General features: G+C 39.9%; 1 protein-coding gene across 5 annotated transcripts in view; it reads right to left on the reverse strand.

The window, feature by feature from the left end:
- Positions 1-5,773: 5,773 nt before the first annotated feature.
- The window catches only part of ZZEF1 (zinc finger ZZ-type and EF-hand domain containing 1), a 61,698-nt gene continuing 40,371 nt past the window's right edge, over positions 5,774-27,100 (reverse strand). For 2 of the 5 annotated variants that reach the window (XM_026063677.1, XM_026063676.1), the window contains exons 39-55: positions 26,730-26,869; positions 25,880-26,157; positions 24,601-24,775; positions 23,920-24,052; positions 22,347-22,543; positions 21,544-21,663; positions 20,127-20,315; positions 19,665-19,765; positions 18,988-19,123; positions 17,484-17,843; positions 15,414-15,557; positions 14,199-14,367; positions 12,204-12,302; positions 11,300-11,465; positions 9,589-9,739; positions 9,011-9,082; positions 5,774-8,491 (exon numbers count right to left, since the gene is read on the reverse strand). In XM_026063677.1, coding sequence (XP_025919462.1) covers positions 8,417-8,491; positions 9,011-9,082; positions 9,589-9,739; positions 11,300-11,465; positions 12,204-12,302; positions 14,199-14,367; positions 15,414-15,557; positions 17,484-17,843; positions 18,988-19,123; positions 19,665-19,765; positions 20,127-20,315; positions 21,544-21,663; positions 22,347-22,543; positions 23,920-24,052; positions 24,601-24,775; positions 25,880-26,157; positions 26,730-26,869 — 2,705 coding nt within the window. In that variant the 3' untranslated portion in view covers positions 5,774-8,416. Of the gene's footprint in view, positions 8,492-9,010; positions 9,083-9,588; positions 9,740-11,299; positions 11,466-12,203; positions 12,303-14,198; positions 14,388-15,413; positions 15,558-17,483; positions 17,844-18,249; positions 18,644-18,987; positions 19,124-19,664; positions 19,766-20,126; positions 20,316-21,543; positions 21,664-22,346; positions 22,544-23,919; positions 24,053-24,600; positions 24,776-25,879; positions 26,158-26,729; positions 26,870-27,100 lie in introns of those variants that run through there. The other 3 variants (XM_026063678.1, XR_003253155.1, XM_026063679.1) reach the window with 3 other exon arrangements.

Genomic DNA, 27,100 nt, shown 5'->3' on the forward strand with positions numbered 1-27,100 from the left:
AGCGCTCCCGGCTGAGGAGGGGCCTGGCGTGGCGGCCGGGGCCGAGGGGACACGGGTGGCCACGTGGATGGCGGGAGAAGCTTCCCCGGAGCGGGGCAGGGAGCGGCGCGCAGCTCCGTGGGCCTGGGGCAGCGGGAGTGGGGCGGGAGGGAGGCGTGAAAATGGCAGCCAGAGGCACTGGCAGGTGGTTCTCCTTCTCCTCCAGCTCCCCCAGCTCAGTCTGGGCTCAGATCTAGCTGAATGAGGAGCTGTGGTTCTCCAAAAGCCTCAGAGGCAGAAAAACCCCAAGGGGGAAAGCGCCCAGGCCTGCCTCGGGCGGGAGGGGGGCCGCCACGTCGGCCATTTTGGGGCCCCCCCGAAGCACATGGGTTTGGCCATGTGGAGAAACCCCGGGGCTTCCTTTAGGTATGAGGTGCTGCTCAAGTGGACCCTGCTAACCCAGGGAGATGCGTCCCTTTTCCTTGTGGGCGCGTGGAAAGCCGGTCCCCGGGGCCGTGTGCCGCCGGCGGAGAACAAGCGGGACAGGACACAGCAGGACAACCTGTTCCCCGGCGCCCGGCTGCCCGGGGAGGACACGCCAGAGGAAACATGGCAAAAAAAAAAAAAAAAGGGGCAAAAATGCATCAATTTTGAGGAAGCTGAGACATCTTCAGCAACCAAAGATCAAACGTAGCGTAGCATGTTTTGAGACTGGAGAAAAACGCAGTTCTGCAGAGCAATGCGAGAAGGACGCTTACTGCAGGCCAAGCTCTAGCCTCGGAAATCCAGCAGCGCATCCCCTATCGATCCCAGGCAGTATGAAAGACGCTTTTCTCTTTAAACATTAACACGCACAGCACGAAGAAGCAAAAATATAAAAAAAAAATCAAAAGGGTGTAATTGTGCAGTAGAGAAAGAGCTTAGCCTGCTACTTAGAGAAACCTAAAAACCATGAGGAGGGGGGGGATTTCTGTAAAACCATTGACGTTTTTGATTAACGAATTTTCAGTGGGTGGTTTATGTAAAGGAGAAGGGTAAGAAATGCAGACATGACTTACGCCTAAGCAGGCGGATGAGACTGAAGGTCTCCTGACTCAACAGTTCTCCTGACTCAAGAATTTATCTTTTTTTCTGCCTTTGCAGGTTTTGCTGGATACAAGAGCAAGCCATACAATTTGTGTACTTAATATCAACAGTATGCTCGGTTTAGGCTCCAAGGCAACAAAACCAGTTTAAAGTCTGTCTTTAAACACTTAAGCATGCACTTAACTATACATGTTTAAGATTACACCCTAATTACATGTTTAATTTAATCTAAACTGAGAGCTGTGATGAGCTGAGGCCCTGGTAAACGTCTCTCTTCACATGTATTTTGAAGTCCTCCTATCACAGGAGTCACCAACGTTGACTTCTTTTTGGAAAGAGAAAAATCTTTATAGGATGTTTTTGCTGATTAGAAAGAATAAAGTCATAAGAGAAAGTATTTCCTGTGGTACCTCATGCATTAACATTATATCTTTCACCCTAAAATTTAAACAGAGAGTCAACTGCTGGCTGTTGGCTGTTGGTAACTGCACCACTGCTCATACATGCAAAACACTTCTAGAGCAATACGCAGCAACCTTTTAAACAGCACAAAAATAACATTATCAAGTAGTTTGAGGAAGTTGACTCTGTCTGGCTAAAAATGCATGGAAAACATACTTAAAATAATTACCAACACGGCATTTACCCAAAGCATTAAACTGCACTACGCACCACTTTGCCCCTTTTCTTCTTTTTGCATTTGTTTCACATCTGTCTGCATTCGTGATGCAAGAGAAATGCTGCTCGGCGGGAGAGCAGCAGCAGCTCCATCGGAGGCCCATAAGGTCTTTTACTGCTGCAGCAATCCAGAAGTTTTCTACAGCAGCAGCAAGCTACAGCTAAGATTGCCTAGGAGGCAAAAAGCTACAGGTCCAATGGCCACTGAAAGGCGGTGAGATGAAAGCCGAGCTCCCAGCCCAAGTACCCAGAAGAGCATTAAAGATAACGGCAATAAGTCTTGTTACGAAGAAATAACAGAGTTTTGCATGTCAAATAGACCCGAAGTAGTAAGACAGTCTGTACTAAACACCACACCTTCAGAACACCTCCTGGAGGAGCAAACAACGTCCAAGGGCAGAAATGGCCTATCTTCTGTAGCCAGCAGAAAGCTTGTTTTAGTGCCGGCTCTCTCCCTTTGTCCTTAGGGAAATGCCACGTGTCTCGTCTTTGCCAGGCTAAGGAACTACAAAACTTGCAGCAAGGCACAGAAGCACATTAAAGCACGTTACAGAAGTGCAATACAACTGTTAAGACAACATATTGCCATCGTCACTGCCCAGAGCCATCAGAAGAGAGAATACGTCCACCACGGTTAAGCTCAGTCTTAGCATTAGCCTGTTGTAGCTAAAACCCAGCCTTTTGCCGGCGGGGATGGGAATACCACCAGCGCAGCGTTGTGAATAGAGGAGAGGGCATGTCCAGCCTGACCACTCGGATGAAATGGAGCACCTTGTCTAGCCCTCACCCACACGCACATGCAGATACCAAAACTGCTTAGAATAAGTCCGTTTGCTGAGCTGCGACATCATTTTTATGTGGTTCCACCATATAAATTCAGGCTCTGAGAGATGCCAACAAAGCACGTTGAAATTAAGCTCACAAGAGAAGGTACCACTGACAAACATTTACAGTAACCTTAAATTTACATTTCTTTAGTTTTCTTAAATTTGGCTTTTTCCAAGAGATGCAAGTTTAAATATTTCTTACTTGCACTTTAAAAAAAAAGCTGAAACATTTATGTGTGGTCAGATAGTAAAATGGGGAATGGAAGCAAGAGATCAGATAAAAAAAGATACATAAAAATTGTCCGAAAAGCATTAGCAGGAGAAACTCCCCAATAAACTACATGGCTCAGAGGTAGAGAAACTCCGTCTCCAAGACGGCCCCTGACCCCAGAAAAAAGCTGCTTAAATGAACACAACTGTTTGAAGGCTGCACGCCCAGTCTATAGTGCCATGGTTAAATAAGGAAGAGTTCTTGCTGCCTGTGCCTAGGAAGAGCTACAGGACATCGCCTGCCCCGTATCAGCGACGGCAAGGAAGTGCCTTCCGACCTCAAGGACTCTTGCAACGCTTCCTGGGGAATCCCACATCCTGGCGAATCGTGCAGCCTGGCCTTATTGGAGGCTACCCATTTTCTACTTCGTTTGTTCCCTAATTCCAAGCACGCTTCTCAGCTCCCGAGTATAAAAAGGACTAATCTCTAAATGCTACGGACAATTACAAAACTCCATGAGACTTCCATATATTCATCAGGAATGCATGTTGATGATTCTGGTTGGAAGGGTTGAGTTTTGGGGGTTTTTTGTTCCTCCTTAGATTGCATACGCACTTGTGAGTGCCACTGCAATATTGCAGCCTGGGTTTGAGTTCGGTAGCAGCTTTTTATTATTTGTGCTTTCTTAGGTAAAATTAGGAGAGATTACTGCAAAATAGACCTGATTAAATTGACCTGACCGCCATGGAAAAAATGAGCATTAATCTCATTTCCTTCGCCTCTTATTTAATTCCTTCCTTATTCACAGCAGATTTCTCTAATTTGCTTGAATCAGAAATTGCTTCTTTGCTTTAAATTCAGAGGCAGGTCAAATTTCTGTTTCCAGCTACCAAGCTAAGCCCAGCTCCTGTTCATTCGCGGCCTCCAAAGCTTCACGTACCAATGTGCATTTTTTTGTCCCTGTTGTCGAAACCTGACCTCCTGCTGAGTGACTTGAGGACTGCTGGAAAGCATCCTCTTTCCATATACTGATTTGTTTTCCTACCTTTTTGTAGCTTTACCTAAGGACCAAGTTACAGTGTTTATGGGCTCCCAGACTGCAGCTGTTGTTTGTCCCCTGACCGTGGGATATTACGCTCGTGACAGCGGCTTCCTCGGCAGATACGTGGCACCACTCGCTTCTGAGCAGGCAGCACAGCACAGCTCTGCTTGCGAGAAACAACATTCATCATTAGAAAGGGGAAAGAAAATGCAGAATTGGATTACTGGCCTTCATTCTACTCCAACAAGTCTGATTTTATACCAGGATACCAGTATAAAAAGGACCCAGTCTCTTAAAAGTGTAAGGTCTAAGGCACCCAGCATTACCATATACAATGTACACTGGCAATAGGTTTTTATTTTCTTCATATGTTTATTGACTAAGTGGAAAGTGAGGCAGGATTCCCATGAAAATACATATTAAACCTCACGATACTGAGAAAGTACTGCCATTACCCTGCAAAACCAACATTTTGGAAGCAATTCTGGACCTATTTCATTTCAACAGAAACAAATCTCACTTATTTCAGTGGACTCAAGATCTACCCCGGCATCAAATCCTGTATTTCACCTCTGGCTAAACGTGAAATGAAAGCTCTCTTCAACTTTTATTTTCTAGCACGCAGGCAGATGTGCCTGGACAACTTGGGGCGTTTCGTTCAGTTCTGCTTTGAACATATCGTAGGCTCTTCTTAGAAGTAGATAAGCAAATCACCTACTTACAAGTCAGTTCACAGCCTAATTTTGATCTCTTGGAAGAAAGACAGTCTTGACTCATTTAATCTGAAGAACAACAGTTCCCAAATGTTACGGTTGTGACCTCTATTACATTCCAATGGCTGGAATCATACTAAATTCAAATTAAACTGAATTTGTTAGATTTATAAGCTTGTTTACACCAGCTGAAACCTCAAACCTGGCCCTCTAAGGAAATGGTTCCCACCCTCCCACAAATTCAGAATTCACGCTATTTATTTGTATTTACTGAAATTACCCATCAAAGCCATTCTCTTTGCATGTGGAGCCAGCAGAAACAACCCACAGCTCGGAGCAACAGTAGGAAGATGTCATCTTCCTCGCTCACCCTTCCCTGCACAGCCCTTTCCTCAAGCCAAAACTAATGAAAACAAGCTTTCAAATCAAGTCCATTGGCCTAGCTGAGTACAATCACCTTTGCTGATAACCACTTCTATTTGAAATTGGGAGATATTAAGACAAATCTCAGCTTTGCAAGCATAAGCCAACATCCTGGGCGCCACGTCTGGGTTTCAGGGCTGCAAGTGAGCCCACACAAGCAACGAAACCAATGGGTCTCTGCAGTAAGTACTAGGATCTGAAGAGCAGGACAGGAATTTAGAAGAAGCCTCCAGTGGCATCCTGCACAGTGTGACACAGTACCAGATACAAACTATATGAGGACAAGCAGGTTCCTAAGAAAACTCTTGAATCTCACTGCAAATTCAAGCATTTAACATTCAGTGAGGAGAGGAGAAAAACAAACAAGAGCAGACACTTTGTTGTACTTTTTTCTTTTTATAGAATTTTTACAATATATTTCTCTTCATTTGCATATTTTACCCACATCTTTAGCTTTCTTTTTACATGTTGAACTGAACTGGAATAAATCTAAAGGTTTAATATATTTTAAACAACTGATAAAAATTGCAAAGTAGTAAACCCGTAAGAAAAGAAATTATAAAACTTTTTTTTCTTTTAAGTGTTTAATGAAAGCAAGTCAAATGTATCATTAGGAACAATATGGTTTGTCTTAAACACATCATAGGTGATTCAGGCGGGAAACAACTATTTTTTATATTAGGCACATTTTTTTTCAGCATACCTGTTTTCCAGACAGTTTTATACTATTCGACAGTATCATCTGCATCCACTTGGAACTGCTGCAGGATATTCAAAATGCGACTGAGCATGAATATTTATTATTGGTATTCTCTTCCCCTTTCTTTAAAATAATCAGGAAAAAAAAAAATCAGTGTTCCTTGTCTCCTAAAAACCCACAACGATCGATTGAGTTGTAAGGCAGCAACAGATTCAGTGTCAACTCAGGTCACAGTCCTTCAGTTCCATCTAGTGGGTAGAAATAATATGTAGTGGACAATGTTCCTAGACAGTCCCTTCAGGGCAAGACGACCGACTCGCAAGGTCAGTCACTGCTGGTAAGTTAGTAAGTGGTACGTCTAGGAAGGGACACTGGCCACTCCTGTGTCATCCCTGCAGCCTCGTATTTCTTCATACGGAAAGCAAAGGGACAGTCCAACAGAAAGAATGTGAGTATGACAGAGCCACGATAAGTTCTATGAATGGTTTATTTACAGTCTTCATCCCTGATGTGAAAAAAGAAAAAAGCCTTCTGCGACTAAAACACAGGCAGATCTCAGCAGCATGCTACGTGCCTTCGCAATCAGCCCGTTGCAGGTCCCTGACTGCTTCGCCATGGACTCACGCTGAGGCAGTGAAGAGAAAGTCCTACTGCTCAAGAAGAGCAACTTCAAAATGTTCACCTGTCCCACCGATACAACTCCCTAAAGTGGACATAAGAATGTCTCCTTTTGGTGTAGCAGCTCTCCGTTCTCAGAAGCTGTTCACACTATTAGAAAGTGTGAAATAGCTGGTTTCTCGGGGATCTCAGACACCCTTGCAGTGATGCTGCAAACTGAAACACATTACTCAGAGGTGGGAACAAAATGATCCGTGGGTTAAAAGACATGCCACAACTCTGATAATTCCCTTCCCATCATGATCTCATTCTGGAAGGGAGGAGGACTTCAACCTTCAATTACAGTACACTGGAGGAGGGTTTTCAGAGCAGTATTTCTCTGCCTCCTCTCAGTCTTAGATAAATAGCACATTTTTCCTGAATTCTGGCGTTCTCATTTGCTAAGAGGGTTACTCCGTTTCTGACGGCAATGGTTTCAGCCTAGTTCTGCTTGGTCTTCAGTTCTAAGTTTTTCAGACAGAATAATCATATTCTCATTTAACTGCATCCCCTGAAGAAGCATTCGCTGTACACTCACCTGGCAGAACAGAAAAGTCACAGCACTAGGGGCCATCCGAAAAAGGCGATGCATACTGCACTAACGCATACTGCATGTTTCCCTCTCAGAGGGAGATTGCATCACCCTTAAAGTATTTCCAGCCCCAGCTGATGGAAAGACCGTCACTTCAGAGGTCATTCCCCAAAGCAGTGCTCCTACACATGCGGCACAATGTTATTTAGGCACCACTCGCCTTTTGGACAAGCAAGGCCAATAAACATATTCCCTTCTAACACAGCCACTGCCTTTACATCATTTGCATTCAGTTATCAACACTCCACTCCGGAAGTTTTTGGTTGCATTTTTTCATTCCTATGTTGAGGCAACGGAAGGGGAAAAGAAAATAATTAAGCATAAAAGTAGTTCTCCGAATTCATACACGACAAGACCAGTTATACATACTGCATAACAGTATACAAAACACTCCCCCCCCAGCCCAAATCCTTCTATGTTCTTTTTAACTCTTTGGAAAGGGAATAAACAGCATAGTTGAACAGGAAGAAAGCCAATTTATTTCAACATAGAAGGTCTGCAATTCATTCCATGTTCGTTAAGAGTAATGCAGTTATTGCTCTATAAGATAGACTGGATTAATCATTAAACTCCACCCTAACTGCTGAGAGTCAGGGTTTCCAACATTCCCAGGAAGGACCTCCTAAGCCACCAGTGCCAAAGAATTAAAAAAAAAAAAAAATTTTTTTTTTGAATAATCATGAATAATTTCTTGTGAAGATGTGATCTTTGAGAAACATGTAAGTTCCTCAGTTCTTCATATCACCACTGCTTTGTGAACGGAGACTAGCCATTGCTCTTTCTGTACTAGAATAATGTACTATTTAGAATAATACACTGAAGATAAATTAAGGTAAAAGCAGGTGATCCAATCAAAGAACGGTAGAAACATTAACCTCTTGTACGAGGATGCTCTGAAACTGGAATCCTTTAACTGTGAATCACCCAGAATTTGTTTCACAACCTGTAGTTTAGTAATAAGCAGTTTAAGTTCTTTTCCATGGCTTCTCCATGCCTTCAAAGCAAAAGGAAACATGATAGGATTCAAGTGTGGACCATTTCTGCATCAGCCTACCAGACTCTGGCTTGCCTATTTCACTTCCAATGCCATATGGATTCTGCTGACGGCATCACCCTAAGTTCAGCAAGACTTTCAAAGCTTTCATGTTCCATCAATCAAGTTTCCTTAGGAGCAGATGATACCAGCATGGGGCTTTCCATTCTCATACTTCAGATACCTTCTTTCATTTACTTCCTTTGAATAAAAAAAATATTGTTCTGTTTACTCTAACATGCTACAATATGTGCATACATAACTGTAGGCGACGCGTGAGTTACTTCAAGATGTGCTTTTTCATTGAAGTGCGCTTTTACTTTTACAAATTCTACATCAAGGTGGAAGGAAGGAAGGCTGCAGAGTGCTCATACACTGAAGCTGAAGGAACTTTTCCTGAACGGAGTTAAGATGTTTGTTCCAAGGTTCCTATGGACAAACTACTCTATCCCATGCACTCCGGCCTGAGCCAGTATTAAACATTCCAGAAACTTGTTGATTTGTTTGGATAGTTAATGGCAAGGCTGATAGCAGCAATGTTTTTCAGGGCCTAGAAGAGAGAAAGAGAAAAAGTCATGTCAAAGTTTCTCCCCACTCCAAACTCGTAAAGAAATCACTGCATGAATTTAAACAGAAACAGATAAATAACCAGCCTGTTTCTACCCGGTTATCTTCTGATAGTGCAGTAATTGTCATACATCCAGGCAGCTTCAGCAAGGCAACTATGTTTTCAGTTGCTGAGCGACCTTCCCTCCCCCAACACCATGTGCCAGCAATTGAGAGGTTAAAATCAAGTTAAAACAGATACACCTGGTTAAACCTACTGTGTTGGTGTTGTTTCCCAACAGCCAGTTTGTGGCACATCATCTCACTATTAAAGGAGAAGAGCACTTGTGTGTAGCTCATTCACAGAAAAATTTCAGAAGCCTGTCATGGTATCATAAAGCCCAAGTATATTCACATCTATCTTGTAAACTCCACTAGGCAATCAGAAGTCACTGGTTATTTCTGTCTGCCAGAAAAGTATTACAGAACACACACCTCTGGGGCTGTGTATTTTTCTTATTACCTGTGCTGTGCAGCGATGAAGATGATCTTCAGTATTTAAGGCAAGCAAATACTCCTGTAGAGATCCAAGCTCCTGCAGCCAGAAAGCATTCAATGAAAACCAGAGTTTCTACCAAAGATACCATCCTATGAATTAACATTAAAACGCTGATCACTGTAGCAGCCCATAAGAACCAAAGGCATGAGAACCACATGCTAGACTCCTAGATGGAGAATAGCTCGGGATCGCAGGTGTCAGTTCACTACAAGCTGTTTCATATATAACATTCAAAATCAGCTCAAAGAGAACCACAGGTAAATAGCTTTCAGCTAATTATTAAATCAACATTCCTTTCAGAATAAAGAGTGGCTTTAGGGTCTATTGTCTTAATTAAACGAGGAAGAGTCATGACTATTACTTAAAGTCCCATGATGGATATGGACACCGTATGTCCCTCTATCAGAATTTGCTACTGGTCTCCACAAGAGAAAGCTGTTAATTGTGCCAAGATAAAGAAAAACTGCATTCACTTTGACATTGAACTAGGCAACATTCCCAACACCAGAGAGAGGAGGGATACAAATACAACAGTTGCTTACCGTAACTCTGTTTTCTGTAACAAAGAAGAGTTCTGCAAGTGCACGATGAAGAGGAAGGAGAATACCAGGCTTGGTCACATCATGACACAAGTTGTTTTCCATGTGGGTGAAAAGCTGCCACAGTGGCTTCAACAAGGTGAGGTCACAGTCCCTGAAAAAACGGTCATTTAAATGAAAACAGTGAGTAACCATGTTCTTACGCCTGTTTTGGGGAGGAAAAAAGCAAACCAAATAAATTGAGAGCAAAAACATATAATTTTGACAGTTAGATGTACAGATGAAATAAGAAACAAAAAAAGCTTTTTAACACTAAAATTCAACCAAGTATTTCAGCATGTAACTAATTTTATTCTTCATCAGTGAAGCTCACAGACATTAAGGACTTTGGACAAAAGCCTGTATCTATGAACATGTCTAAATTACTTTTCTAAACTGAATGGCCTGCTGAATTGAGGAGTTTAAAATAACTACATACATCACTTTGCTAAATGCTCTGGCTCCACTGCTTGAAATTTTACAGTGCTCAGCTATAACATAGGGTGGCTGACGCCCTTGAGTAGGGCAGACAGACAAAAATTGATATATAGCTTTGCAAATAATTCGAAGTCTGCCTCCCTTCTAGTCCTGAGTTAAAGCAAGCTAATCCAAACATCACTTATCATACAGACAGGATGACAAATATAGCTAAGCAAGCACCATCACAGAGGGGAACTCGATTTCAGAATCTATTACCAGATTAACACAAGAAAAATATGAAATATTGTAGGCACAATGGAGACTTGATGTTTTAGCAATTAAATTTGTTGTCCACAGGATAAAGCAAATGTTTTATGATGAAAAAAAAAATGAAGGGAACTTGGAAATATTATATATAAATATATAAATAAAATATTGATATATAAATCAGTGGTTACAGCAAAATCAGTTTCAGACTTGGCATATCTAAAATTTACCACGGGTCAAGCAATGTTTCTATGTAATAGTTTTTACTACTGTTTGTGAACACGTTTTTTGAGTTCTGTTGATCAAAGGAAGCTGATAGAATGCTGTCGTATTCGGGATTTTGTTTGTTCTGAATTAAAAGGACATAACTGAAATAAGTGTCAGCATTCTATCACTGTTGTCTTGTTCTAAAGAGTTAATGCAAGTATACACTTTTTACAAGATGCTATAAAAACTCAGTACTTTCCAACATGTATCTTCAGAAGAAATACCCATGTCATGCATACTCAAGTATTAGCATACATATCCCTTCTGAAATTCAATTATGGGCTTTGAAATGGTACAAATAAAAATGATAATAAAAAAGTTATCTACTTTATATGGAATCAGATCGTCATTTCATCAGTTTATTACTGCATCCTCACTTTGATTCTGAAGGATGACTAAAACAAATAGAATCAATTTCTAGCAAATTAATTGGAATCTACTTCTTGCCCTGTTTTGGGGTGATTTTTTTTCTTGATAATAATTGTTTGAGTTTGTAGAATCTTTTTAAAAGCCAAGAAAGAAGAGAAAATGTTTTTGAAAACAAAAACAACTTTATAACAAATTTCTGCTCTCAAGACACTGTGAATAAAATCTGAAAGGCAAATTAAGAACACCTACTTTAAATCATGGTTCTCTGGTTTTAGCATAATAATATTAAATTAGTCACCATCTTTCCTTGCCCTTTGCCTCTTAAGGGTACAAGGTAGAACAGTGCATTTACCTCTGGGCGCTGCATTGCACTATCTTCAAGAGCAAGTGGATAGCCTTCAAACGCTGGTGACCAGTCTGACGGCATGCTACCCCCACCTGCCATTCCCAAATTTTGGCCAGCGGGAGGTGAGGAACTACCCTTTCCTCAGACAGCATCTGCTTGAGAATTTCAAATCCTGGAAATGAATTCAGTCAGCTGTTACTTTTGTAGGGAACCATTCTGCTCATGCACCCATATACCCTCTTCCCCATATACTAAGCATTGCTCCGGCAAGCAAAAATAAGAATACGGAACAAAAAGCCGAGATAATTCTAGACTAAATCCTGACATCCTCAGTCTTTTCTGGGGCAAAATTTAGACAAAAATTAGCAATATTCCTTTTTTGAAATTAAAGTTTTGCCCAAATAAGGAGAACCAAAAGCAGGCTCTCGTTATTAGGTGATAAGTGGCAGGCTTTTACTGATGGCAAATCATCCACCAGCCTCACTTCCAGTAAACATGCTTAAACTTTAAAATAAGCTAACAAATTCATTCATGCTGCATCTACAAATTACCTCCAGAAACAGGCTATTCTAGTGGATAACTACTTTTAAAAACACAATTAAAATGATTTCCATTTCCAATTACGGCAATCTTGGAGTGTCACATAATGAGTCTTTGAACGCAAATAACCTTACTATAATTGTTATCTCCAAATCTCTGTAAAGGTTTGGTATTAGCATAAAGTCACAGCAAATAAGAGACATCAGTCAAAACCCAACTTGAATGAAAATGAATCACATCTTTCCAGAATACCAAAGAAAGCATATCTCAGTCAAAAAGAAAAAGAAAAAAGTGACATTCACAAGTCTGTCAAAACTCCAGCAAAATAACCTCAAAAAGTCCTTTCAGCTACATTAGGAACAGTGCTTACCAGTCTGAAACCTTCCGAGATGACCTGCCGTCACTGTAAACTTATAACCCCACTCAGTGTTACTCATATCAGAAGTGAATCGGTAATAGAGTGTATCACCTGTGTACAGGGGCAGGGAGAAAGTCCGCATTAGTACTTTCCGAGTTGTTTTTTCTGACAGAAATAGAATTCAAAGTCTGTTATTAAAATTAATTACTGCTAGATTTCCTCACTCAAGAGAGGCCTTCCTTTATTTTTTCGGTAATTACAAAATGCACAGAACATTATGACAAATGAGGAACTGATGCAAAATGCAGCATGTCTTCCATTATATAAAATTTTTTGCAGAGAATAATGCCGCTTACATTTCGAGTCAATTATATAGAACAAGGGGGAGTTAAAGAAACTCTATACTGTACACAATTCAACTTCACTTTTCCAATTGTATTATGGATCAATTATAATTTATGAGAAAAGAACCTCTACATAGACAGCAAAATTTATACTCCATTAAACAGAAGGTAAAAATTCGCTAAAGCAGAGTTGCACTGTTCTTATAATGTCAGAAAATTAAATTGCAGATTTCTACCCTAAGGAACAAAGTTATTTAACTTAGCCACTTAAAGCTGGAAGAACTATCGAAGTGTTTGACCATTTTACAATAAGGCAGTGGAGCGCTCAAGAAGTTCTTGTGGTTGAAGTCACGGTAGTTAGCCGTAATGCTAAACAAAAAATATCTATTTTGGGGTGTAATATTAGAACTGGTTAAAACTTAGGATTTCCTTCTGTTCCATGAAAAATCCCATCACACCGGGAAAAGCATGCTAGCCTTCACTGTCAAGCAGAATTTTCCAAGTTTCAAGTGGCAGGAAAATTCTGAAAACGTTTGTTTATGATAAAGAAAACTAAAAATAAGACCAAAACAAAAACTGTTCAGTTCAGTTTCCCATTTCCCACATAAAATGGAGCCACTGCTCTCCCTACTCTCAAGGAGCAAGGACAGTCCGGGAAAAGGCCTGCCATCAGATGAAAAGCCCAGAAGCCTCCAAATGCCTAGTTTCAGCTAAGGTCTGCTTCAGTGAAATCCAGCACCTTAATCCAGAGCTTTGGCTGGAACTGCAGTTTTACAGGGTCTCTAGCCCATGGCTGCTCCAAACCAACGGGCCCGAAAATTCAGGTTTCTTGGCAAAACTCTGCAGTTATTTGGGAGGAATGGGAGGAAAGCAAGAATTCTGTAAGAAACAGTCATTCTGTAAAACATACTTTGATTTCTAACTAGCACCTTCTAACCCAAACTGCTTTGCTCAGATGTTCCCAAGCCTATTTATGGCCATTGCCAGTATGCAAAGTCAAAGGTTTTCTGCAGTGTCACAGAGCTCAGTGGGTTAAAACAACTTTGCATGAGAAGCAGGAGACCTGAGGCGCTTTCTCCATGAAGTCCTTCAAATCACTGGCATTTGTGTTATCAAAAATGTGCTTGAAGACACCAGCCTAGAGTTGCCAGCGGACTGACCCTAATTTTTTCAGCTATGCTCAGTGGCAACGACTGGAGGCAAGGCACTGGCACGCTCTTCTTAATTTGCTCCGAGTGCTGGTAAAGTACAGAGACAAGATATAAGCCTATCTTTTTAAACAAATGTGCTTCCTGTGGAAAGTAAGACAAGACACAAACAATGTAAGTGAATATCCTGCAGAGTTAAGACTGTGCTGGAAGAGACTCAAGATCAAAATTTGTTTCCGGTAGCTAAGTGCCTGCTTCAACTGAGGTGGGGAAGAAAAGGTCAGAAGTAAAACAATATGAGATACGTCAAGTACCAGAACAGCAGATAAGCCCACTTGCAAGGGACAAAAAGCGGAGGAGTCTGTCAGAGCAAACAGATTAAGACAAGACAAGGAGTTTTTCCACGAGTCTCATAAACATCACTATTTAACCGTCACCTTTCGGCAGTTTCTCTCAAGAGTCCCAGATACCAGCGATTCCCTATACGTTTACACTTTAAAACGTCGTATATTCACCTGGAAGCTCAAAATCGGTCCATTTCTGCGGAGACCCGCTGAAGCTGTGCCGATCCTGCTGGAAGTCACTGCTGCTGGACATGAGTAACTCATCACAGCCTTCTTCCGTATTACACTGAGAGTCAAATTTGATTGAGAGGTAGATAGCACCAGGAATGTGAACTTTATCCTGAGAAATAACCAAAAGAGCTGTGTATACTGTCATACTGTACTGCCAAGCAGCTACTTAACTTTCACCATACAAATAAGCGAGGTATGACAAATATTACAGCATTTCCATGGAGAAAAAGTTTGTTAGTCTTATCGGGAACTGATTTAACAAATGCAAAGTATGGTCTATTGTATGTATTAGATATTAAGAGTGCAAAAATGAATTTTTAGCAGTGCTTTGCTTTTTTAGAAAATGGTAATCATTCCTGATATTGATCTTAAGGGCAGACCTTAAAGGTTCACATGCACTTAAAAAATAAAAAATGGAAGAGTCAAAGTTGCAGAGAACTTAAAAATCCCAAGAATGCCATAAAATCTGGAGACCAGTGGACCTTGAGTCATTCTTTTTTGTCCCATTTGCTACTCCCTTCTGAGATCTTTAATCTCTCTGCCTACCATGGGACTGGGGAGAGATGACACCGTTTCAGAATATCTTGAATATATAGCCAGAGGCAGCAACTGCTTTCCACACTTGATTTGCATGCTCATACTTAGAAAAATGCTTTCAACCAATATCAAGAAAAGAAATTGCTTGTGTCAGGAGAAGTTAGTTTAAAATGAGAAATACACAAAAAGGACTCCACTGCTGGTTTTCCTCTAACACTGTGAGAAAGTAAGAGGCCAACTGAAATAGATTCCTTGAGGAAAGTGTAGACATTTTTGCTCATTAAGGCCCTGAAACCATTTAAGTTTATGATCAGCTTTAAACACATGCATAATAAACCCTTTTATGTTGCAGACTTATCATATGATTGAATTAGGAGAGCACTAGAGTGCCTTACTGAATATATCTCTCTACAGGGCAAGACCTCAGTCATCTGGCAACACCCTTCTCAAAAGCAAGACAGAACGGGATATTTGACAGGCGCTTCAAGCACTGAAGTCCCAGGGATTAGATACAGGAATAACTGTGAGACTTGTGCTCCAGTCACCCTGATATTTTCCAAATAGTCTTCACTATCTTCTTCCTCCATTTTCCACTGCACTGATATATGCATAACTCACCTCAAAATTAGTGTTGTTATTATAAGGATGTTTAGATTCACGCATCTGGACTGCCATTCCAGGTTCCTCCATGAACTGGCAAGCTGTCAGCGCCATGGTTCCTAGCATGCTCTCATTGCATCCATGCAGTACTTTCTGCAGAATCTGGGGAGAAGCAACACATTGCGTAAATAGAATTTTCTGTCAAAACAGCATTTGCAAATTTATATGCTGATGACCAATATAAGACCCATTTCTAGCCACATATTTCAGAAGAGAGAAATCAAGCTACTGTGAAGCAACAAGACAAATTCACAAATGGTGTTTGCAAGTGTTATCTCCCAGAGGATTTTATTCAGTCCTCCGTTTCAGACCTTTCAGTCTTTAAGTGATTAAAAAAACAAATGTGAGAGTTATTAGCTACATCTCTTTCCACAGATGCTAGACTAAAGGCTAATCCATAAAGTAATTCACAGGAAACTGAAGCTGTAAACAAGGAATGTAATTTTAATCAGAAGAACTTTGTTAGCATACTAAACAGACATCTTAACCTTCTCTATCTAAGGGTTTTGACTTGAAGAGAATGTGTCATACGTTTCAGCGTTCAAACTGTACAAGTCCCTGTATAAAAAGGAGTGATCACATATCAGTTAAATGGCTGCAGTGTTTAAGAGAGCTAGATACAAGTGCTGTGTCATTAAAAATACAAATAAATGCCATTCAGTCTACCAGGACACACTAAATGATAATTTCAGAACAACCTTAGCTCTCTTGGTAGACAAGAGCCTTTTTCTTGTTTTTCAGAAGGGCACAAAAGCCCTTAATCTAGAGTCCTGTTGCTCAAGGCCCTTTACAGGTAGTTATAGCAACCTATTGCATCATTTCACCTGCAATTTTCTAACACCTTCTGCAAACTGTAAGACTAGCTACACTAGCTCAGACCAAAGGCTCCATCCAGCCTAATACCCCATCTCTAAAACAGCCAGAAGAGGACTTCTTGGGGAAAAGAAGTGTAAAAAACACACAAAGCATGTAGCATAGGTCCCTGAATGCTTTCTTTGCCTCCAGACACTTGGAAAATCACCTAAGTCAAAGGCTACACTGTTGTATTTAACATGCTTAACAGATTTTTGTTTCATCAGTTCATCCTGCCATTTTTTGAACCTATATAAACACCCTGTGGCAACAATTTTAATGATACTGTGTGTCAAGAACCAGCTGTTTTGGTTTGTTTTGGATTTGTCACTTACTACCTTAATTTGACATTCCCTTGTTTTCTCACAGGGAGGGCCAGTGAATAATGTTGGCTGTCTGCCTTATCCATGCAGATCATGGTTTTAAAACTACAGAGGAGGAGGGACAGACTTCTTTATTACTCCCTCCCTCTCCCACTCCCGCACCGGGCAAAGATCCAGGATCATGAAAACCAGTCGGTTCCTCATACGGAAGTTATTCCACAGACATAACCATCACTGTCACTCTTCTGCAGACCCCTTCCAGCTGCACTGTATCTTTTATATGAGATGAGGGAGTCAGGCTGCATGCTGCAGTCCAGACGAGAGCACACTGTGGGTTTATACTGCGGCATACTCATACCTTCTGGTTTATTTTTAATTCCTTCCTTGAAGATTCCTAGCACTTGATTTGTTTTGACTGCTGTGAAGCATTGAGTTGACATTTTCATGTAACAGTCTATTATAATTCCAAGATCACTTCCACCACAGTAATGGTCAGCTCAGATCTCATCAATCGAGTAGCAGGTATTTACAATATACACATTGAGATTAACAAAAAGCAGCTTTCAAAATGGACTGCCTATTCTATCAATTTCTCTGCACAGTCTCCTTCCCCCCACCAAAGTGTAACTCTTTCATAACTCTTAGTTGTCTGTAAGGAGCTAGTTTTTTCATTTTCTGTTAACAAAACCGGTATATGAAGACACTGACAGATTCTAACTGCTTTTTCAGAACTAATTTAAATTTTGTAATTTCAATTTAGCTTAAAAAAAGAACTGCAAGTATTTTTGTAAGCCAGAGGCTCGTGGCACGTAGGCACAGGATTTGTTCACATATGTAAGTGCCGTCCACTTACTTTTTCCCATAGCTGCTTTTCCTCTAGCTGCATAAGCATGTCGAGTATGTATGTCATATGGGCTGGGCCACTGAGATCGAGGATTTCCTCATTTATTGCCACATCATCCGGCCACTCAGCTAACAACGACGCCAGCACATGCCTGGCGTAAAGAACAGCAGTTGCTTCATTCACACGATACAGGTAGTCCCTCACAGCCTTTTTGCTTCTAGAATCCAGCTCTTTGTGCAAGAGTATTGAACTCTTAGTGCGACGCTGCTTGGCATAACTAAGCTGTAGATCGCTCTCTGTGTTGGTTATCAGTTTCTGGGCAACTGGATTGGTTTCTTCTGTCGCTTTATCACAGAGCACAGGCTTGGACTGCCAAAAAACAAACAAACAAACAAACAAACAGAGATGCACATTTGAGAACGGTTTTTCAACAACTTACTTCCCTATGTTTAGACATCTGACCAGTCCATCAGATTGCAAGCTGAGTTTACAAGTTAATTTGTCTTTTATATACAGATAATCAGATGCACCAAAAAGCCCAAGCTGTGATCTTTCATGCACATACAGGGACAGAATTCCTCAAAGAAGACTGAATGTATCAATGCATAGTTAAGTCTGTTGGTATAAACACTGATTCCATGTATAAACAGAAACAGCAGTTAGAATTGATTCTAACCTCAAGTGTTATTTTAAGCTAAACTACAGAGGTAAAGCAAAACCGTGCCATGCTGTTCGTGACCCTAGAATAGAATCACAGAATGAGGTAGACTGGGACGGACCTTTGGAGGTCATTTGGTCCAAATCCCCACTCAGAGTCAAGGCAACTTAAAAATAACATCAGGTTCCTCAAGGCCTAGTCCAGTCAAGTTTGGAGTATTTCCAAGGGCGGAGACTCAACAATCTCTGTAGGAGCTGTTGTAATATGTGAAATTTTGTCTTCTAACTACTTGTAATTACTTCAGGAAGCCCTTGGTCCAGCTTGCTGTGCAAATGAAACAACTGTGCTGGTGACACCCCACAGCCAGGAATAAACACCCAAAGGAAAGGCAAAAAGTCGTGCAGCCATGCCACTGAATGCAAAACCTCAGCCCCAGTTCCTCCTCTTTCGCTGCAAGTACTGTGTCTACTTTGCAAGACAAATTCATTGCTTCCTTGTTCTCCTGAAAATACTGTAATGTAACAGTAGAACGGTAAAACAGTAGAACTTAGTGCATAAATGTATTGTAATTAGATAGAATCTCTCTTGCATAAGTAGAGGAAATTACAGCATGCAATCACAGTTTGTTCTCCTGATCTAAGAATTAAGTTCTGTTATTTCCTTAAGGAAGAAATTACAAGGAAGACTTCTCACTTCCGGTTGCACCGGCTCATTCATTTTGACATAAAACATTAGCAACAGATTATTTCAGATGTTAAAAAGTCTCAGATTTGAAGATACTAAACAAAACTGAAGTTAATCTAATGACTAAGTTCATTATTCCAAAATTGCTTCTTTTTATGGAGACCTACGCACCAAACATGGCAAGATGATCATATCTGTATCTACTGCTTTTGAACTCTGCTCCTCCAACCTCAAACGCTTGCTGGGTTGCCATTTCTGAGCCAGTGTTCGGATCCTCTCATCTGTTGTAATTACATCTCCATCAAACCTTTAAAAAAAAAAAAAAACAGAAACAAAAAAAACCCCAAGAAACCCCCCCCATACAAATGTGTTTTGAAATTAAGGCAAATTAAATTTGTATTGAAAGCCTTCCCACCTTGTGTTTTAGAAAGATTCATTAAACGCTACCTGTTTTTGTCATACTATGTTAACAGCCTCCCTGTTCTAACAAGTCAGTTTTACATGTTATAGAATTGCTCATCTCTGTAAGAACATGACGGCTCCAAGATATGCTTTGATTACCAGAAGCCACAGGTAAGCTGTTCATTCGTCCTCAGTTAGGATATTTTAGAAACACAGTAGATCGACATTTGAAAATTACTGTATTCAAACGAACATGCAACATATTTCAAAAGATGGCAACTTGTTTCCATAACTACAACTAAAACTTAGCAGGACTTTATTTTCTTGCTTTTTCACACATGAAAAACAAATAATCTTTGGAACAATTTCTATTTGGCACCTATGAAATTTAAAGTTACCAGCTGCACCTTACTCTGCCTTTCTGCTGGACTCAGTCTTTCACATACCTCTTTTGAACTTCCAGGAAAAAAGAATCCGTTCGTTTCATTTGCAGCTCATACATGGCTCGAAGAATATGGAGAGGTGCATTCAGTGCATCATGTGTCATCTGAGCAGGAAGGAAAAAAAAAATAGATGACATTGCAAGAAGAGAGGAAAGTTGAGTTTCTTTAAAGATGAGGTAGGTATTATTTCTCTGTCTATCATATGAGCATAGAGTTAATGAACTTCATGGTCTCTGGGTTAGTAAGAATAAAAGGTAATTTAGCAAAAAACTTAATAATCATTCTGTAGCACTCAAAACTTCATACAAGGATGAGAGGAATATTTCCTTTAAATAACAATACACTGAAATTGTAGCTTCGTATTCTGTAAGTTTAGAAGAAAAGCAGCCTTATAAACTCCCAAACATTTTATGCAACTAGTAAATTTACAGTAACTTCCAAGGAGGGAAAAATAAGTTTAAGTACCAAGAAACATATTTTGGTGGCTTCATCCAAACCCTCCAGAGGGTCAAGTTTGTTCTGCTCTACATCAGTGGGGCCAACAGTGGATTGCTCCACATCTTGATCTTGTTCCCTTTCTTCCAGTTCGGTATCCTCACGTTCAGCCAGGGAACTGATCTCTTTCTTTGACGAATACAGCATTATTGACAAAATCTACACAGAAAAAAAGGTAGCATATGGTACAGCAGCTGTAAATATTAGTGTATCTGCAATCAGCATTTCGCAAGAACATTATAAACACTTGGACAGAGTTTAACACATGCTATTCTAAAAAGAAACACCACCTAAAGAAAACAAACCAAACCAAAAAATATTTCCCATTCCACAAATGATTTACACCTTCCAGGCTACTACAAAGACAACTTAACTAGCCGTAAGTGTAAAAATTTGAGAAAATAATTCTTTAGCCTTTTCAGTACATCAAAGGATTCAGCATTCTTAAGCAGGGACAGAACCTTGGTGAGTGTCACCAATAAGCTAGTGGCGTTTTTATGTGCTTTTCTCCTTTGGCTTCACTATGGCCAACACCACTACTACTTACAATAGGAGAACAATAATGTTACACGCTTCTTTGGTCTTCCAATTTGCATCAGTCTTGATGCTGAGGATTAATACAGACAGGGCTACAGTGAGACATTTTAGGGCTCGAGGCAGAACACCAGTTTGATCTGATGCTGCCCAAAGGAGAGCGAGGTGGGACACCTTTCTGAGCCAGGGCTAGTTCTCTGGCTGCAATGCAGAGGGCAACGAGATACCATACTCCAGATCTGATTTTGCAGTATTTCCATGAACAACCATTTTCTGCACTCCTCTTAAAAGGCATTCCAGGGGTTTTCTTTTTCTTTCCCTCATCTTTGCTACAGTCCTAAGTACAGATTAATACAACAACTCTTGCCTATCATAAAATACAACAATTGAATTCAATTTTATCTTCCAGCAATTAACAAACATTCAGAAAGAAGGTGCCCAAATGTACATTGGACTCCCCATACTACATTGCAGTAATAACTTGCATGTTCCAGTAACTGCGTAATGCAACTAATATTTTTGAGATCAATTAGTATGATTTTTAAAATTGAAGAATGGAATTTTCCAGAACAATCTAAATAAAATTCATAAACAAAACTGAGTAGGCGATTAATGCCTCATCTTGCAAATTCCTTTCAAATACAAGCAGAATAAATAAAAATCAACTCCTGCCTTTATGGACTACTATCTACACAATTATGAAGGACAGAGAAAGGCAGTAAATGAACACTTTTATAAAGACTAATTAGAAAGACTTTTGAGACTTTCTTCACAAAATAAAAATGCAATACCTTAACCTTTCACGCCAGTCTGTGAAGCCTGACTTTTTATAAAATATTGCTTGTTCTCTTACCTCCAAGTCTCTGAGAAGCCAGGTCTTGCTGAAGCCAGTTCCTTTGCTGCATTTCTTCACCAGAAGCTTGAGTAAACCAGACTGAAGAAAGGCAGCTTGGATTTCTTTAAAACCATGAGTCTATCAAAGACACACACACACACACACACAAAAACCCCAAATAAATAAAAAAAGAAAAATGCATCAAAAAGCTTGCAATGGTCTTACTCACATGGCCTCAACTGAAATTCATGCCCAGATGTACTATAGTAGAATTTTTTTTCTTTTATTTCCCTAAAAAATACAGATCATCTCTTCATGTACTTTAAGAGAATCACAGAATCACAGAATGTTTGAGGTTGGAAGGGACCTCTGGAGTTTATTTACTCCAACTCCCCTGCTCAAACAGGGTCGCCGTATCAATAACGACATGTACGGTAACAACTGGATGTTTGTTTTACTCTGACAGTAGGAAAAAAAAATAAATACAGTCTCTCTCTTCAAATACTTCAGGAGGGAAAAAAAAAGAACAAATGAACTTAAATGCATGAAGTATTATCTGTATAAATTACTTCTCCAACTTGCATGAGGGATCAGCCCCTGCAGAGAAAAATGGATCCAGCTTTCAGTTCAGACTCACTAATGCTGTTTAAAGCTTAGTAATACTTTCAGGCCCTACAGACAGGAGAGCCAGGGAGCCAGCTGCGACAGAAATGACTTGTGCTAGGTCCCCAGTGGCCTCGGTCGATGCTCAAGTCCCTGTTGCGCTAAGCAGTATATAGATAAACGCCAGAACTTCGTATTCTATGTCAGGGAAAAGATACCTTAAGTGTTCTGTAAAGTCCCTTCAGAGCAAGTGACAAGACCCAGGTTGCTTCCACTGCCTCAGCATAGCTACTGTCCATGCTGGTTTGCAAGAGGTGACTGGATATAAGAACAAAGTGCTGCAGGTACTGTCTCAGCTGCGTCTGGGAATCGCTGCTTTCTTGTCCACATTTCTGAATCAGCTGATAGTCTTTCACTGCAAGAGAGAAAAGACATGTTTCTCTGTGTTCATCTTAAAATGCTGCGAGATCATGTCTTACTGGTCAATGTTATTAGGTTAAGACAAGAACATGATCAGTATGTGAAGTACATTCTAATAACCATATTAAAGAGAACCACCTACTGGAGGACATGAATGTTTGCTCTGGCAAAATTCTGGCTTTGTACTCAAATTATCTCTGTTTCATTATGTAGTTGAGAAAATATCTTCTCTTTTCGGGCAAGTTAAAAAAGTAACAACCAGATAACTTGTGGCAGCAGCTGATTGACTGTATATATTTGCACACAAACAGTTCAGCATACAAAGCAGAACATGTTGTTATATTTTTAAACCAGGTGAAGTGCAGGAAAAAAAAACTTCCTCTGGTACAATGACCCAGGAAGCAGCTTCTAGTTATTTGGGGGGGGGGGGGATTGTTTGTTTATTTGTTTGTTTTTTAAATAGCCTTTAGACACCATAATAGCCAACACACTCTACTGATGTACCCTAGAATGGACTATTCTAAGATATCCAGACACTTTCCCTGGAGTATATATTATTTCATACTGTATAACTCTTTTTACATTTATGTCCTGTAACTTTAGAGATATTCAAACTGTTTCGAAAAGTTCTTCCACACAGGAGGAAAGCAGAGAAGAATACTCCTGACGCTTTATAAAACACATGATTAAAGAGGTTAGGCCTGTCCTCATGGCATGCTTTTCTACAGGATCAGGAAAGAAAAACAAACACAGCACCATTTCATAAGTAATCAATCAGTTATGGGCACGTCTGTGTTTGGTTTTTGCCTCCATTTGCTAGCGGGCAGCACATCCTGCCCACACCGGGAACAGGCACTTCATAACAAAAAGAGTATTTTTGGAGCACCAGAAGGGACTACTCCAAACGCGTTCAGGCTCCAAGTGCCATTCCTTGAAACGGCAGCACTTAACTACACAGGAGCAGCAGGTGCATTTTTCAAATTTTCAATTATTTTAAAACATTAAGCACGTGTTTATAAAGGACAAGATACAAGCAGTAAGCAAATCTCAAAACAGAAACAACTGTTTAATCAAAGGCCTATTTCTCAGACTCCTCAATTAAAATGGCCAACACTGTTTCCTAAATCCTCTTCTGACTAAAAATTAAATGTTAAATCAAAGAAAAAAGAGGTCTCCATAATCTTTACTGCAGAAGCTTCACAATTTGATTTAACTTACAGGCAGAAAAATCAGGTGACTTACAAATAAAGGAACGCAGTCTCTGCAGACCTGTATCAAATGGTCTATTTAAAACATTTGGTTTTGGCTACCCATAAGAAACTGTAATGAAACACTCTGCAAATCTTTGATAAAACAATAATGTCACAGAACCTGTTTTCCTCTTTCGGGTTTTGATGTCTACAACAACTGCCCTGTTTTTCTCAGTGAAGTGCTTCAGGATGATCACATTATGAGGCTCATTAGCATTATCCATGTATACAGAACGAGTCCCCATACACAGCACCTGAAATCACAAAAAAAGTTTCAGTTATGATTCAGAATATTTATTTAAAAATACACTATCACCTTTTATAGTGGTTACATTTTGGCTATGCTTGGCATCGTATTTGTTAGCTGAACAATCTGCTTGCTGCCAGATATTTACTGGTCTTCAGAGACAGACTGTTGGTTTCTATAATGAAATACCTACTATAAACTTAATGCCAAGTAGGCAATATATCAGAGTTATGACTACCAAGAACAACACTGGTTTGTTTCACTTGTATTTAAAAAAAAAAAACAAAACGTTTTTGATACTCAAATGTACTAAGCTGTTTTTCCCAGTACAGTTATAAGTAATACTCAAGGAAATGCAAAGCAAAACCAGCGATATTATTCTTCACTAGATAAAAATTAATTGTGCGCAAGTGGAAAGATGTGAACTCTGACATACACCGGGTTTTGAAGGTTTACAATGGGATCTCCCCAATTGACGAAATCTGTAATATTTAGAAATAGAAACCTAAAAGCTTTAATCAATTTCTTTTCCTTTAATATCAACAGGCCACTTACCTCGGGAAACCCAACCAGCACCAATAAAGTGAAGATATTGGTGTGCTTTAGCTGGAAGGGTAGTTGCTTAATGCAATGGTCAGTGAAAGCAGCGATCACATTATGCCACTGCGCAGAAGAGTTCAAAGATCGAAGAATATCTGCCATGGAGCTTGCCCAGTCCAGACCTACACGACTGGAAAGCAAGAGCAGTCCGTATTAGGAGGGCTGACTACAGACTTTCCTGAACCTACTTCTCCTCAAGACACTGTACCACTATTACAGTACTTTTTATCTGTTATAGCTATAGTTTTCATACTATTATTATACAACTGTTTCTTCCAAATATTTGAAGCTCTGATGTCAGCTACGCATAAAATCTATTTTGATTCGCATCATTAGAGCATAGATATTACTCTGTCTTCTTAAATAGTTTAGAGTCCCAAATCAAAGTTTGCCTGAATGCTGTCAACTTGAAATCCTAATTTTAGTTTAGAGCTTAGAATTTTTCCTTTAAACAAAAGCAAGTGGTCTTCCCACACACATGACTACCTGCTCTCTTGCTACTAACTCCACAGGGAGTGGAGAGAGACTGGCCTCCTTGTTCTAAAGTTAGTCCTTGAGAATCTTCTTTGCCTCAGCTGATCCTCTAGGTATTCTGTCTTAATATTTTACGTGTGTTTCTATTTGTTTATGAACCTACACTATAGAACATAGCTACAATAAAAAAATAACACTGTCACATTTAACAGGCATGATACTAATCTTAGAATGCTTCAGAGCTTTCTCAAGAGCCTGAAAATGGAACATCTTCCCTGCTCCTCCTCACTACTTCCAATGCAATTTTACTCTACAAGGTCTCGATCTTTAATACTCTTCCATAAAAGGGGCAGATCCAGAACTCAGCATTGATGATGGGTGCCATGTGATGCACTCTCCTCTCTTCCCAAGTTACACAAGGAAAATGTAACTCAAAGGGAGAAAATTAACTTCATACAAAAACATAGGACTGTATTTTGTTTGTCCGTTAAAGTTCTAAAACATAAGGTCTTCCACCATAACATACTACATATATAAGTGCAGGAAATTCAGCCATTCTTCACCAGATAGCCTTCTTTTGGAAGGAAGCTTAAGAGATGCTGAGTGCAACAATGGCTGAGGCTGCTAAGCCCTCCCCAGGATCAGGAGGTGGGTTTAATCGACTTCCTGTTAAAAGCTTCCCCATGCATGAGGCACACTTAAAACAAAATTAGTATTAGTCCCATCAGGGAACAATTAATAGGTTTTAATTAAAAAGCACCTGTCTAAACACACAGCTCCCAGACTGAACAGAAGATGAGTTGTCTTCCACCCTTCTGGCACTGTAGACCCATCTCCTGCAGCAAACAAACTATGTTTGGCCGAAAGGACTTTAGCCACTGCAGCGTCCACTTCTGCAGGCATAAGTCGCAGGATTAACTGGCCCAGAAGTCCCAGTGTTAAATGGTAAGTTTCATTTAGGTGGCCAGCATTTGAGATGACAACCTGAAACATCAGTGGCAGTATTTGTTCCAGGTTAATCAAAGACATTGTGGAGCCCTATGGAAAAAGAAAAAAAAAAGCCAGTAAGGTACAGAAAGAAAACAAGATTTTTAGTCTAAGTCATAGCACAAACAATAGTTTCTGTTCTGATGCAGTCTTTCAAATGCCAAAAAAAAGGAAATGAAAGACTAGGCTTTTGTACACTTCTGTAAGCGGGCAGAAGGCTGCAAATCATACATTTTAACACAGTTTTAGTTACATTAGGATTATCCATACGAAATGCTTTCCATAAAATTGAAACAGGAAGCCATGGTCAAGGCTGTATTCAGTAGTAAAATCTGACATATAAGCCTAAAGTGACAGTTTAACTTTTCTGGTGTTGAACAGTTACGATGGACTGCTTCACAGATAAATCAAAATTCCCTTCCCTCTACCTCCACCAAGGAATGAAGCCTAATGTGTCCTTACTAAGGTAAAATGGCTTAAAATATTCCAAGTCTGACATTAGCATTTTGTGACATATAAGCAAGAAGAACCCTTCTCCCACATCATTTAATTTGCTATGGATGATTTTCATGTTATTTGTGACACCTATCCAACTATATAGATTGAAAGTACAAAGAACTAACTGATTTAAAAGGTGGTAACATAGCTGCCAGCAATCCTAGGATCCTCTTCTGAGAGCATTCAGCAAACACTTGTTCCTGGCTAGGTATTAAAACCTTCTCTGCTTGCTTCTGTGCTGAATCTTCTGAGAGGTAATCACCTGCTTTTTAAATTAAAAAAAAAAAAAGACATTAAAATATAAAGTAAGAAATAAATGGTAGTTTAATGCTTATAGTTATAATCTAAGGACAAAGCACAATTTTTAGTTTTATTAAAAATTTGATGAGCCAATCTTTATATAAAAAATAGTAGGCAAAGAGATGCATCTATCCCATTTATCCACAAATGTATACAGAACAATACTACAGACTGATTCATTTTACCATCACAATAC

The sequence above is a fragment of the Apteryx rowi genome, unplaced genomic scaffold (genome assembly GCF_003343035.1).
Source record: "Apteryx rowi isolate R43461 unplaced genomic scaffold, aptRow1 scaffold_20, whole genome shotgun sequence".
Classification (NCBI taxonomy): Eukaryota; Metazoa; Chordata; class Aves; order Apterygiformes; family Apterygidae; genus Apteryx; species Apteryx rowi.